Here is a 13,632-nt window from a genome sequence, read left to right as displayed (position 1 = left end):
TGAAAACTAGAGAGACAATAAGCCACTGTATGATTTTTTATTTATTTTTTTTACAAAACTTTATTGTTAAATGTACAGCAGACTCCAAGAAGACACTTCATTCTAGTCCTAGGTGTCAAAAGATGTTATGGCAGGGAATCCAGGTATTTGAATAGGAATGGAATCAAGGGTCACCATCATCTTAGGCACAAGGAACAATTTATTTTTTGCCAGATTTCTTAATTCCACCTGTAGCTGCAAAAGGGGAAAAAAAAATCACTTACTGAATAATACAGTTCTTATGGTAAAAACCCATGGGTTTGATGTGGGACTAGTAAGGCTTGGTTCTTGTACTGTGCATTCACTTTGACATAGGCATGAAAAGCAGTTTCCTAGTATCTATTTTGGGCAAAGGCAGAATGAGATTGAGGAAGGGGAACAAGCAATGGCTGTAATGTTGTTCCATATCTACACTGTTGTGTATGTCATTCATTGTGTCACAGCAACCCACTTCACAGATAACAAGTCTTAATATTTGGTGTTGTTCAGGGTTAGAAGCTGGTATGTGATGAACCAGAACTCCAATCTGGATAGCCTGACTACTAGGTCAATACTGCCACATTACATTATGCTATATCTCATATTATGTTTTTGTGGTCTTGTTAACTCACTGCATTTATAATTTTTCTGGGGGGTGCACTATGGACTGAACCCAGGGCCTTTGGCCTGAGCTATATACTCAGCCCTTTTAAATTATTATTATTATTATTATTATTATTTGTACCGGGGATCGAACTCTGGACCTTGCGCTTTTGAGGCAGGTGGTAGAACCACTGAGCTAAATCTCCGGCCCCTAAATTATTATTATTGAGACAGGGTTTTGCTAAGTTGTACAGGCTAGGCTTGAATTTGTAATTCTTCTGCCTTGATTTGTCAAGAGTTAAAATTACAGGCATGTGCCTATATGTTGCTGGGTGTGGTGTCACACACATGTAACCCTAGCACTCGGGAGGCTGAGGTAGGATCACAGCAAGTTCAAGGCCAGCCTGAACTACATAACCCTCTGTGTCAAAAAAATAAAACAAAGGCCTGTATATTACTCAATTTACAAATGACATTTGACACCCAGTAGGTAATTAATAAGCAGTATGCCTAATACAGGAATGAAGATACAAAAGGGCTGTAAAAAAAAAAAATCTTAAAAACAAAACACAAGTTGGTTGATTATCTCCTATCTAAAATGCTTAGAACCCAAAGTGTTTTGGATTTTGGAACATTTGCATATGCAAAATAAGATATATTGGGGTACTGGATCTAAGTTTAAACACAAAATTCATTTATGTTTCACATACCCCCATTCACATTGCCTGAAGGTGACTTTATATAGTAGTTTTAGTCCATGTGAAATAAAACAGGTACCCTCATAGAACAAGAGATGTGGAATCTTAGACCTTAATCCAAGAACCCTTATCCACTAAAGATGGAGACCACCTCTTTCTCCCCTCCCTTACTAACAATGTATGAAATACTCCAGCATTCCCTACTTTTATCATCACAGGACCACATGTGTTAAAACTGCAGTGAGAAGCCAGGATGTCTCAAGGGTAAGAACAACCACTGACCCATGTCTTTTTCCTCCTTCTGGTACTAGGGATTGAACCTAGGCCCTTCACACTGAACTACATCCTCAGCCCCTTTTATTTTTTTGAGACAGGGTCTTGCCAAGTTCCTAAACTGTCTAGGGCTCAAATTTGCAATGGTCCTGCCTTGGCCTCCCAGAGTACTGGGATAACTTCATGACCCACTGGCAAGTTACCAGCCCCTACCCCACCCGAGCAAAACCTTAAAAGGTAATCCTATCCCCATAAGGGGTGGGCAACTTGGGATTCTCATGTCCTCCTTGGGGGAACTCCTCTGACGCCATTCACTAACATGTCAATTTTATGATTTTCATCCAAATTGAGTAAAAGAACCCTTGGCTGATTTGTTACAGATTTTTCTTTTTGGTACCAGGGATTGAACTAACACATCTGCATTCAAAAACATTTTGGATATAGGAGCACTTTGGGTTTTCAGATTAAGGATGCTTAATTTGCACAGGGTTTCATGAAGGACTGGCTTTCTCCCTATACATGATTACAGATTAAGGGAAGGTGAAAGATAATAGATATCAATCTCAACAGGAAGAATCCTAGCACTGTGTGGGCAAATAATAATGGACTAGCCGGGGATTTAGCTCAGTGGTTTCACTGCCTGCTGGGCAAGCGCAAGGACCCAAGTTCAATCCCCGGTACCAAAAAAAAAAAAACCACAACACTATCATAAAATAATAATGGACCGAATCCACTGGGATAGGAGTTTTGGGAAGCCCTGGCTGATATTTCCATTATCTTTCCCTCCATCACACCCTGTGTGGCTCAGAATGCTCAAACATGGGATAAATAACTGTAAAGGGGGCCAGGGATTTAGCTCAGTGGCACCATGTCTGTCTGGCAACTGCAAGGTACTGAGTTCGATTTCCCGTGTGGGGGTAATAAAAAACTGTAAATGAAATAATCACTAGTCTGAAAAATGCAAATGTTCAAAAATGTACAAATGTAAATGTTTATAAAGAACATTAGGGCTGGGGATTTAGCTCAGTGGTTCCAGCGCCTGCCTCGAAAGCGCAAGGTCCCAAGTTCGATCACTGGTAACAAAACAAAACAAAACAAAGCACATTAAGGGCCGTGGATCTAGCTCAGTGGCACTGTGCCTACCTGGAAAGTGCAAGGTCACGAGTTCAATCCCTGGTGCTGGTGGGGAGTGAGCACATTAAGCCAAGTGTGGTGGCACATACTTGTAACCCCAGCACTCAGGAGGGTAAGAGGGGAGGATCACTGAGAGTTCAAGGACAGCTTGGACCACACTGAGACTTTGTCTCAAAAAAAAAAAAAAAGTACTTTATACATTACCCCTGCTGGGCTTGAAGAATCTTTTGAGACCTATGTAATCCATTACTCTCATATAAAGGAAAAAGCAAAATGGTAGGTTTGGTTACAAAATCAAGTGGAACAATAGCAAGCCAACTAGATGCACCCAGAAGTGACTCTGGATGCTTTATCATTTATTACAGATAATACAAGCAGTAAACAAAAGTTCTAAGTAAGGTTGTAAGCAAAAAAGACAGTGACTTAAAAACTTGGGGCAAGAAATTGTGGAGAATACTCAGAAACTTACCTGTCAGAATCTGTGGGGCACATTTCTGCACCTTCCGTACAGAATGAAAGCCCAAGGCTGACTGGGCGGAGAGGCCGCCAGGTACCCAGACCCCAGTTCCCCGAAGAGGCAGCAAGGATGAGCGGGGCCTCGGTCCTGCTCAGCGCGCACTTACCCAGGGGACCCCTTCCCGCAGCCTTCGTTTTTAGCTCCTCGAGTTTCTTCTGCTCCTCTTTTTGCTTCTGTTTGAACGCTCTATCTTCCTGTGGGGAGAGAGGGCGACGGGTTCACAACAGGCGGGTCTCCCACCCCTCGGCTTCCCTCCGCGTCTGGGAGCCCGCGCTCACCTCGTCCATCTCCTTGGTCTGTTTCTTGGGCTGTTTCAAGGGCTTTTTCTTGCCACCTGTAGGCGACACGTGCGCACTCAGCTCGGCCCCGCCGCCCGCCCTCTTTCTTTCGTCCCTTGCCTCACACCCCACACCCCACACCCCACACCCCACACGCTCACCTTCGCGGCCGGACATGGCGCCCGCACACTCTCCGGAAACGGGTTCAAAAGCCAGCAACTCGGCCACCGGCGCGCCCCCTACGCGTATATGGCGACACGCACCCGTGGATTGGCTGCCGAGCCGGAAGCCGCTCTTCAACTACAGGATGAGGCTCCCCGGGGGTGGGCGCTAATGGGTCAGAGGTTAACTGAGTGGCAGCCGGTCCACCGGGTTAGGCTCCTGCTCGGTAGGCTGGGTGGGCGGCCAGTTTGGAAGGAGGGCGGTTCCTCCCGGGGCGATCTGGAACTACGAAGGGGAACCAAGATAGGTCGCGCACGGGACAGAAGAACACAGTGAATAGAGGGGTGGACTTGCGCAAAGGTGAGTTCCTGGGACCCGGTGGCACCTGGGCTGGATAGAGACAGCCGTGGGCGGGGCCTGGATCATGGTCTCTTAGAATTCTGGAAGCCCGGTTGGAAGTGTGCGGTTCAGAAAATAAGCAGACTGACTGAGAATTCTGTGTATTTATCCAGTACATTTTTGTTGAGCATATATTCTGTGTAGATCGTGTTCTAGGCACTGGAGATAAAGCTGGGAACAAAACTTCAGTCCTGGCAGAGTTAATATTGTAGGAAGTGAGACAGACTATAGCAAATGAAGCAGGGAAGGTAAGGGGTGCTGTGGCGATTTTGTCTTTGTTCTTTTACTTCCCAAACTGGGGATTGAATCCAGGGCCTTTGCACTGTGCTACATCCCAGCTCTCTCTCTCTCTCTTTTTTTTTTTGGACAAGGTCTCACTACATAGTTCAGGCTGGCCTTGAACTCACTATAGAGCTCAGGGTGGCCTCGAACACGAAGCGATCCTACTGCTTCAATCTCCCGAGCGCTGGCCTGGATTTTTTTTTTTTTCTTTTTTTTAATTTGAGACAGGATCTTGGTAAGAGTCTTAAATTGCCTAGGCTAGGCTCAAATTTGTGATCCTCTGTCTCAGCCTTTCAGAGTGTTGGGATTACAGGTATGTGTGTCACAATGCTGGGCCGGGATGGCAATTTCTTTTTTTTCTTTCTTTTTTTTTTTGGTACCAGGGATCTAACTCAGGACCTTGTGCTTTCGAGGTAGGTGGAGGAACCACTGAGCAAAATCCCCGGCCCAGCAATTTCTGATAGTATGTTTAGGAAAGATCGCAGGAGCTGGCATTTGAACAGAATTTAAAAAGAAGGCTGAGCTGGGGGGTGAGGAGCCAGGGAGCAAGCAGTGCAGTGAATAGCTGATGCCAAGGCTCTGATGTGAAAATAGCCTACAGCACTGGTGGTGAATCTGTGGCGCAAGTGCCTCAGCTGGCTGATTGTTATCATTGAAAGCTCTAAAAGTTTCACCATTACTGGCCTAAAATGTTATATAGCCAAAATTGTCCACATGACTGGTCTCAAGTGAGGAAAGGGAGATAGTGGGACAGGAGGTCAGAGAGGAATGAAAGCTAGAGGTGGGTCCCCTTTAGGTCATGGAAAAGACTGGCTTTTCCTTGAAAGAAGTGGGGAATGGTTGCAGGATTTGAGTAGAGAGAGATGTGATATTACCTGTGTTTTTTAAAGGACCACTAGCTGCTCTGTTGATGGGGAGACCTGTTAGACTTGGGATGCAGGCAAGGGATGTTGGTCATTGGGATTACTTGGAAGCAGACAGAGATAGGAAGAGGAATCCTGCCTAGGTTTAGGAAGCCAGTAGGCAATTGCTGATAGATTGGATGTGAAGTAGAAGAACAGTGAGAAGTTAGGGATGATGTGAGGTTTTTGGCCTGAGAATTTGGTCTTGGGGTTGCCATCAACTAAGATGGAGAAAGCTGGAGGAGAAGCAGATTTGTGAGGGAAAGGTGAGATTCCAATAGATTTTCAAGCAGAGATATAGGTTGGGCAGTTCAATAACTGAGCCTAGAATCCTGAAAAGCCTGGGCCAGAAAAGTCAAAAGTATAGTTTTTGTTTGGTGTGCTGAAGATCAAAGCCAGGGCCTTGTGGATGCTGAGCAAATACTCTGCCATTGAGCTATACCTACAGACCCATACCATTTTTATATTTATTAATTAATTAATTTTCAGATGGGATCTGGCTATGTTCAAGGATAGCCTTGGAACTCACTATGTAGCTTAAACAGGCCTCGAACTTGTGGTAGTTCTTCTGGCTCAGTCTCCCAAACGCTGGGATTATAGATGTGAGCCACCATGCCTGGCTCCTGTAGCATTTTTAAAACCAGAAAACTGTATGAGCAATGAGTCTGAGCACTGAACATTGGGGTGTGACAGTTTATGGAGGTTAGGAAAATGAGGGAGAACTGGAAGGCAAGTGAGAACAATGTTTGAAGGAGCGGGACCTATGATAAGGCACAGGCTGCTGACAGGACAAGTGAGATTAGGCCTGAGAACTGGCCATTGGATTTAGCAGTGTGGCGGTGACCTGGACAAGAGCTGTTCCAGTGGCATGGTAGACATGAAGGCCAGAGCAGAAAGGGCTTATGAGAGAGTTGGAGGAGGGTAGCTGGAGATCAACGGTGATCAATCTCTCAAAGTATCTGATGGTTAAGAGGAGCAGAGATGCTGGGCATGGTGGAGCATGCTTGTAATCTTAGCACTGGGGAGGCTGAGGCAAGAGGATCACCGAGAAGCCAAGGCCAGCCTAGACTACATAGTGAGTTCAAAGCCAGCTTGAGCTACATAGCAAGACTTTGTCTCAACCAAAAAAAAAAGAAAAAGAAATATGCGGTTGTGGAGAGGTCTTACTTCATTCAATAACTGAATGGTGGGAGAGAATATGGTATAGGCCATGGGGTGGGCGTGGGGGAGGTTGAGGGGAGGGACTAGAATGGAGAGGTAATGTAGGAGTTACTGACATGTTTTCTCATAGGGCCCCAACTGTCACTGAGCTTTTCTACTAGGAAATATGTAGAAAAATGAAGCAGGAAAGATGGCCAGAAATGGAGTGGTCAAGGAAGGCCTTACTGAGATGTAACGTATGAGCAAAGACATAGATGTCAAGGTGATCTGTGTAGACCTGCCCCAGAAGAGTGGTCTAAGTGGGCAGGAAGCAGGGCCCAAATCCTGTGGCAGGATCATGCTTAGCATGTCAGGGTGGCTGGAGCAGAGTACGGTGATGGAGAAAGAGAAAAGGTGAGGGCTAAGAGGTACTGGTCTTGTTGGTGACTGCCAGGCCTGGAGTTAGTGCCAGGTGAGCTGGGAGCTATGAGGGGCTTTAACCAGAAGGGTGTGGTCTGACTCAAGTTATCAGATCCTTGGGCTGGAGAAGGCTGGGGAGGGCAGGGGAAGCCAAGATTGTGCAGGAGGTTACAGCTGTCATCTCTGCCAGGGATGGCTAGCCCTCCTGGGCTCCAAGAGTGGGACACTAGTAGAAGAGAGGCCAGGAAAGGAGGCTGTGAAGGTTGGAAGAAGCTGAGAGGGGCAGTGATTTCAGGAAGAGTGTATTGAAAGCTACGGAAAGATTGGAGAAGAAATCTAGAAGCAGAAATCTAAACCTAACAAAGTGGAAATTTTGAGACGCCTCCAGGAGAGCAGCTGTGATCATGGAATAGGAACGAAAGAGAAGGGAGTTGAGGAAATGGTGACAGCAAAGTGCTAAACCCTTTCTACTGGGTGTTGCTGGGCAGGAGACTGGGTTCTGTTCCTGGTGGGCGCAGGGCTGCAGGTCTTTGATGAAGGGAACACCTTCAGGCTGTTTTGGGGGTGCAGCCTGTGTGCCCTGGGGACTTCCCCTGAGGCGTGGGAAGCTCACTCCTCCACTGGAGATGCTTGCTGTGCTTCCTGGGTGTGGTCCCAGCCTTAGGAACAGGGACAGGTGACTGGGGAGCAGCACCAGTTTGGGATCACTGTCACAGGGATGCACTGTTCATCTTGGGCCCACTTTGACCAGAAGGCATGTCCCTTCCCGCCCAGGTTTTGTTTTCAAGAGGGCCTGAGCCTCTCCACAGAGGATGAGGAGGAGGCTGGGGTGCTGTGGGCAGGTCTGTGTTCCAGTTCACCCTACAGCTCGAAGCCCTTTGTTCTGTACCTCGCTTCTCCCTCTCTCCCCTCCTCAGGTCCCTCTGTTTTTCGCTGGCCTGTTGGGCACTAGGTGTCGCTCTAACTGCTGGCATCAGCCCCTGGCGGGGCAGGGTTGGATAGAGGGAGGTGCTGTTTTTTCTTGGGAATGTGAATAGGCTTCTCTTTGGGGTACTCTGGGTCATACAAGGAAGCTGTTATTAGGGTCCAAACATCAACGAAAGCCTGATAGAGAAGCCTGACCTTGGAGCAGTGCCTGAGCTGGGGAGGAAGGGAAAAGCTTGCAGAAGATGGGGACTGTGGGACTGGGACTTGGGATCCAGCAGGGTTGGGGTTGGAGGGAAGGAGAATGGTTGGTGAGAAGCTAAGAAAAGCTGTCCTCTGTGGAAAAAGCAGATTCTGTCCTTCCCCTGGAATTGTCTTCTGAAAGGAGAGCTGAGTTTTCTGCCTTAGATAATGAATGACCTGTCCGTAGGTCCTCACGAGTAAGGGCAACCCTGCCTCCCCAGAGCCAAGGCAGCCTCAGGGAGTCAGGGATGTTATAGAAATGACACTGAATCTTAATCTTCCCCAAATTGCCCTTGGTTCTGTCATTTCCCAGGGGTCTTTATGAACGTTTGTGGGACTTTGTGAGTATGGACACGACTGGTTTGAGAAATTTCTTTGACATTACTAGAAAACAGTACCAGGATTTTCATCCAGGTCACATCAGTGAGTCCTGGGGAATGCAGGGAGGTGAAGGGTCTGGTTTGTGTGGTGTCATGGAGGGAAGGGGAAGGCATGATGTTCCATATGAACTCTTCACTGTTTGTGTTTCATTGTCCAGGAGTTGGGGGGAATCTGATCATCTCTTGTCACAGGTCTCTGGAACCAACAGAGTGGGGCTTGCTTTAGATGATTTTAGTGGAAATTAATTTGTTCAGAACCTTATCTAGGCCTTGAATCCTGACTTGTGTCCATCTTTTCTCAGCTGTGAGCTGATCTGTGTGGCATCCCCTCACAGGTCTCCCGATGATGGGTTGCAGTCCTGCATTTGCTATGCAGCACATTGTGAGTGTGCCCCATGTACTGATACGGAGAGGCCTCCTTGGAAGGGACTTTGTTATAGCCAGGACTCTCTGCAGCCCAGGCCCCACCCAGCCCGGAGAGAAGCGCCCTGAGGAGGCAGTCCTGTATCATCGTCTCCCAGCTCTGGGGAGAGCCCTGGGGCGAAGCATTCAGCAACGAGCTGCCTCCATAGCCAAGACTTGGTGGGACAGATATGAAGAATTTGTGGGGCTCAATGAAGTGCGAGAGGCCCAGGGAAATGTGACTGAGGTGAGGAAAGAACCTGGGAGATTGGACCTGCCACTGACCTGGGAAATGGGGCTTACTGACCCTTGCCAACAAGTCACCAGCCACACGGTGCTGGTGTCATCCGGATGTGCCTTTTCTTAAACAAATATCAGAGCCGGGGATTTAGCTCAGTGGTTCCGGCGCCTGCCTCACAAGCGCAAGGTCCCGAGTTCGATCTCCAGTGCCAAAAAACCCCACAAAAAAACAACAACAAACATCAGTAGTAGAGGAATCTGACTTTACCTCACGTGGAAACCTGGGTCTGATACTACTGGTGTGAAGGTTTCTATGTAACTGTATCTCTAATGCTCCTTCAAAATTGTCACTGTGTATCAGCAAGTCCCTATCCACTAACACTATTATGCCAGCAAACACTCCTTTACAGACTGAGGTGGGGTGGACGACGGGCTGGTGGTGAGAGTTGCTGCCTTACTGTGTGAAGGTGAAAGTCACTGGGAAAAATCAGATTGGGAGGTAGAAAGAGCTGCTTGTGGTTAAGTCCTTTTGGCAGCAGAAATGCATTCTGTTCACCTCTGTTATTACTCCTGCTCAGGCACAGAGGAGTACAGTGAGGGAAGAAGCTGGGGTTCTGCTGAGGGTTTGAAGCACATTGTTGTCTTTCTCCTTGGACATTGTAAGTTTGGCTGACCTGAGGTTTCCAGGTCTATAAACCATAGCAAGGCCCTTGATGGTGTTATGAAACATAAAGAAGGTAGCACACGGGAAATAGTAGAAGCACATGCCTTTTTTCTTGTGGTTTGTATCAGATAAGAGTTGGCTGGGTTTAGTGGACACAGATTTTATGCATTGTTGGCTGTTTTCAAGTTTCTCAGGGGCATGTTATTTCTGCTTGAATGGACAAATCCTGTGCTTCAGTGGGCGTGGCCCACGGCTGCACTTTGAGCAGTACTGAGTAAGCCAGGATTAGTGTCTTCGGGACTGTTTCTACTCTTTGCAGCTGACACCCCACTGACCTTTTCTTAGCCACTGCCTTTTTGGCAACAGAACTGGCCTGTGTGGGAATGGACAGAAGGGTCTGACAGCCTCCACTATCCTCTCTGCAGGCAGAGAAAGTGTTCATGGTAGCTCGTGGGCTTGTCCGAGAGTCTCGGGAGGACTTGGAAGTTCAGCAGACCAAGCTGAAGGAGGTGAGGGACCGCTTGGACCGTGTCTCCAGGGAGGACAATCAGTACCTGGAATTGGCTACTCTGGAGCACAGGATGCTGCAGGTAGGGCTATTGGGAGGCAGCCCTTCTTCCCCTGCACAGAGCCCCTAGCCTGGCCCATTATGGAGGGCCAGGTTGGAATCCTGAACGGCCTGGTAGTGAGAGGTCTGGTGAGGAGGTAAACTAGAAAGTTCCTGTGGAAGGATAGGGCCTCTGGCTTCTGTGGCCTTTCTACCCTGTAGATTGACAGTCTGGGACCTGTACTGAGAAGGGAGTACCAATGGAGGAGCTGGCCTAAGCAGCGCCGAACATAGCTTCCTGTAGACACATTTTCAGGGTGTAGTGCATGCCCAGCCTACCCAAGACTGCCCAGTGGGAAGATGAAGCTGCTCACTCCACACTCCCGTTCTCTGCTCCTGCACCTGACCAAGTGTATGCTGCCTTTATCTGTGCAGCAGGTGTTGGTGGAGCCAAGGTTAGGGGAATGGCTTACATGCTTGTGGCTGCAGCCACAGGGCCCTTTGCTGCTGTGTGACATTGCTTTGCTTCTGCAGGAGGAGAAGAGGCTCCGCATAGCCTATGTGGGTGCAGAAGACTCTGAGCGTGAGAAGTTCTCTCTCTTCTCTGCAGCTGTGCGCGAGAGCCATGAGAAGGAGCGTGCAAGGGCTGAAAGGACTAAGAACTGGTCCCTCATCGGGTCAGTTCTGGGAGCCCTGATTGGTGTGGCTGGCTCCACCTATGTGAACCGTGTACGGCTACAGGAGCTGAAGGCCTTACTCCTGGAGGCACAGAAGGGACCCCTGAGTCTCCAGGAGGCCATCCGTGACCAGGCAGCTAGCTACTCCCTCCAGCAGAGGGACCTCCGTGACCTCGTGGTGGACCTGAAGGGGCTGGTGCATACCGGGCAGGGCCAGGGCTCTGGGTCACCAGCAGGTGTTTCCACTACCAGAGAGAGACACACAGATTCCCTTTCATCTGCCTTACAAGAGCAGCTTAGTCATTCCCAGCAGGTCTATTCTTGTCTAGAAGGTTTACGAGAGCAGCTCAATGGTCTGGATAAGACTTGCAGCCAAATGGTTGGGGTGATTCGGCTTGCAGAGGCCACAGCACACCCAGGCCTGGAGAAGCCAGGAGACGGGGCTCTTCCCAGCTCCTTGCTGGCACACGGGAGCATGATCTTGGCCCTATCCAACATGGAACAGAGGCTGGAAGCCCAAGTGAACAGAAACACTATCTACAGCACATTGGTCACTTGTATGACATTTCTGGCCTCACTGCCCGTGCTCTACATGCTGTTCAAGGCCAGCTAACCCTTTGGATCTGCCTCCTCATGGCCTATGGGGTGAAAGTGGCTTTCATTGATGAATCCGAGCAATGAAGTGACTCTTGAGTTGTACTAGCCTCAGCACCGTTCATGTGGCTCACAGAAGGCATACTTTGCTTTGTAGGTAATTCTTATTCACCCTAATTATCAAAACAATGTGCTCATGTTTATTAAAATGTCTTACAGTTTATATTATTTAAAATAAGCTACATGAGACTGAGTTCTGTTCATTGAAAACTGAGATCTGGGATTGTAGGGTTGGGCCTGGAGTAAGGGAAATCACCCCCTTCAGTTCCTCTCTCACCCTCTCTCAGTCCTGTTGGGGGCTGGTTTGGATGTGGTTACTCTTGAGGCCTGAATTTTTGTTTTGAATTTCGTGGCCTGCCCTCTGCTTTCAGACCTGTCAGATGGCCTGGGGAATCTAGTGAGTGGAACCTAGCTTGCTGTTTGGCCTTCTGTGCCATGGTGTGTGTGTGTGTGTGTGTGTGTGTGTGTGTATGTGTTGGGGGAGAACTTCCTGTTTCTGACACTGGAGAAGTGGTCAGAGGAGAGCAGGAAAGATTAGGGGAATGGTCAATAAATGTTGCTGGGGACATCACAGAGATTGCTAGCCAGTTTGGGTCCCTGGTGTAGTGTGCTTTGGGCAGCACAGTCCTATTCCCACACAGCCTGGGAGGGACCTGCAATAGGCCTGGGCAAAGCTTAGGCCACCAGCAGTGTGAATGAAGAAGCAGTTAAGTCTGGGGGCCTCCCCAAGGTGGGTGCAATGAGGCATGGAGAGGAACCACCTTGAGAACGCTGACCTCTCCCTTTTCATAGTGGAATGGTAACCCTTGACCTCTCTGTTTCAATGGTGTGGGTGTCCTTAAGTAAACAGGAGCTGTGGAGTGGTACTTTGTCCTTACTTTGGAGGTCTGGCACACAGCAGAGCCCACTAATACCCTTTGGGGGCATACTACAGCTGCATTAAAGTATGTGGGTGGGGGCCTGTTGGTTTGTGCCTGTGCAAAGCCAACTCTTCCACAGAAGCTTGTGCGGCCAGAGTATTTTCTGAGCGTGCTTCCCTATTGCAACTTGAGGTCAGTCCTGAGCAGCAAGTGTGGCCCACATGGCCCCCTGGGTTCTCTGACCCTCTGAGCATCCAGACCCTTGGTCACTCCATCTTTGGCACGTGGTGGTTCCCAACAATGGCATGGGATGGAACAACTGCACTTAAGTGTTCATACCCATGGGGTAAAGGGGAGGGCTACAGAGTGAGTCCAAGTTCCCCTCTGGAGAGAGGTAAAGTTCCAAAGGGTGTGCACATGGGCGGACTTGGGGAAGGGAGGATTCTAGGCACACAAAAGGGGCTCCCACAAGCTGCGGAGGCTGGAAAGCCAAAGGGCTGAGGAAATTCGGGCTGACTACCCTGGCCGAGGTGCAGCTGGGTGTGTGTAGGCGTGTAGAGTATGAGGTTAGAGAATATGTTAGAAGAGCTGCAGTGCCAGTTTGGCAGTCTCTGAGGTTGGAGGCTGGGGGTGAGGGAATGGGGGAGGGGTTGCCATGCTGATGCCAACAAGATGCTGGGTATCTGGACTCAGGTGCTAGAGGTGTGCCTGGGGAAGGAGGGATTTGAAAACCAGACAAATGGAGACCCATGAGAGGGTTAGGAAGAGGGGTCTGTGGTGTTAGGACAGTGGCCAGTGTGGAAGACTGGCCCCTCTAGCCTGGGGAGACCCTTGATGTTCTAGGTGGTGGTGGTGGTGTGTGTGACTGCTTTTGTCTCCCTGGAATCTGTGCCAATGGCCTTGTGCCAAAATCCTCCAAAAGTCCTCAGGATGGGCCAAGTCTGGAGTCAAGGTCAGATGGGTTCCACGAGAGAACCCTTGCGTCCAGTTTCCTCCCCAAGAAGGTTCAGGAGTTTGCCGGTGAGGGAGTCTACACTTGCCCACAGCTTCTCAGCTCCGGGTGGGTCCCGGGACTAGAGGCAGGAAATGAGCCCTTGCTAGTGCATCTCAGGCAGCCTGGCGAAGGGTGGTATCACCCCACCTGCCAGTGAGCAAACAGGCCAGGGAGGGGAGTGTCGGGTTACACGGCTTCGGAATGGCGCACACCCAGATCCC

At 49.0% G+C, this 13,632-nt stretch overlaps 2 protein-coding genes across 4 annotated transcripts; one reads left to right on the top strand and one right to left on the bottom strand.

The window, feature by feature from the left end:
• Nucleotides 1–23: 23 nt before the first annotated feature.
• On the bottom strand, nt 24–3,848 carry Tma7 (translation machinery associated 7 homolog). Its single transcript, XM_087186026.1, has 4 exons — nt 3,683–3,848; nt 3,522–3,577; nt 3,350–3,437; nt 24–234 (listed from the first exon to the last, which is right to left on the bottom strand). Exons 1-4 carry the CDS (start codon nt 3,696–3,698, stop codon nt 200–202), a joined length of 195 nt encoding a protein of 64 aa, XP_087042152.1. The 5' UTR covers nt 3,699–3,848; the 3' UTR covers nt 24–199.
• Nucleotides 3,849–3,854: 6 nt separating this feature from the next.
• On the top strand, nt 3,855–11,735 carry Ccdc51 (coiled-coil domain containing 51). Of its 3 annotated transcripts, none has more exons than XM_004833932.4 (4): nt 3,855–4,043; nt 8,676–9,022; nt 10,105–10,269; nt 10,761–11,735. In XM_004833932.4, exons 2-4 carry the CDS (start codon nt 8,717–8,719, stop codon nt 11,514–11,516), a joined length of 1,227 nt encoding a protein of 408 aa, XP_004833989.1. In that variant the 5' UTR covers nt 3,855–4,043; nt 8,676–8,716; the 3' UTR covers nt 11,517–11,735. The 3 variants fall into 3 exon arrangements, with proteins under 3 accessions (XP_004833989.1, XP_004833990.1, XP_021112408.1); XM_004833933.4 differs by having other exon boundaries at nt 3,862–4,043; nt 8,709–9,022; XM_021256749.2 differs by lacking the exon at nt 8,676–9,022 and having other exon boundaries at nt 3,871–4,043.
• Nucleotides 11,736–13,632: the final 1,897 nt, after the last annotated feature.

This window comes from Heterocephalus glaber, unplaced genomic scaffold (assembly GCF_053883595.1).
Source record: "Heterocephalus glaber isolate CG9 unplaced genomic scaffold, H.glaber_assembly_v1.0 deba00001504, whole genome shotgun sequence".
Taxonomy (NCBI): Eukaryota; Metazoa; Chordata; class Mammalia; order Rodentia; family Bathyergidae; genus Heterocephalus; species Heterocephalus glaber.
Note: the sequence above shows the minus strand (reverse complement) of the source record. Positions and strands in the feature narration are given on the sequence as shown.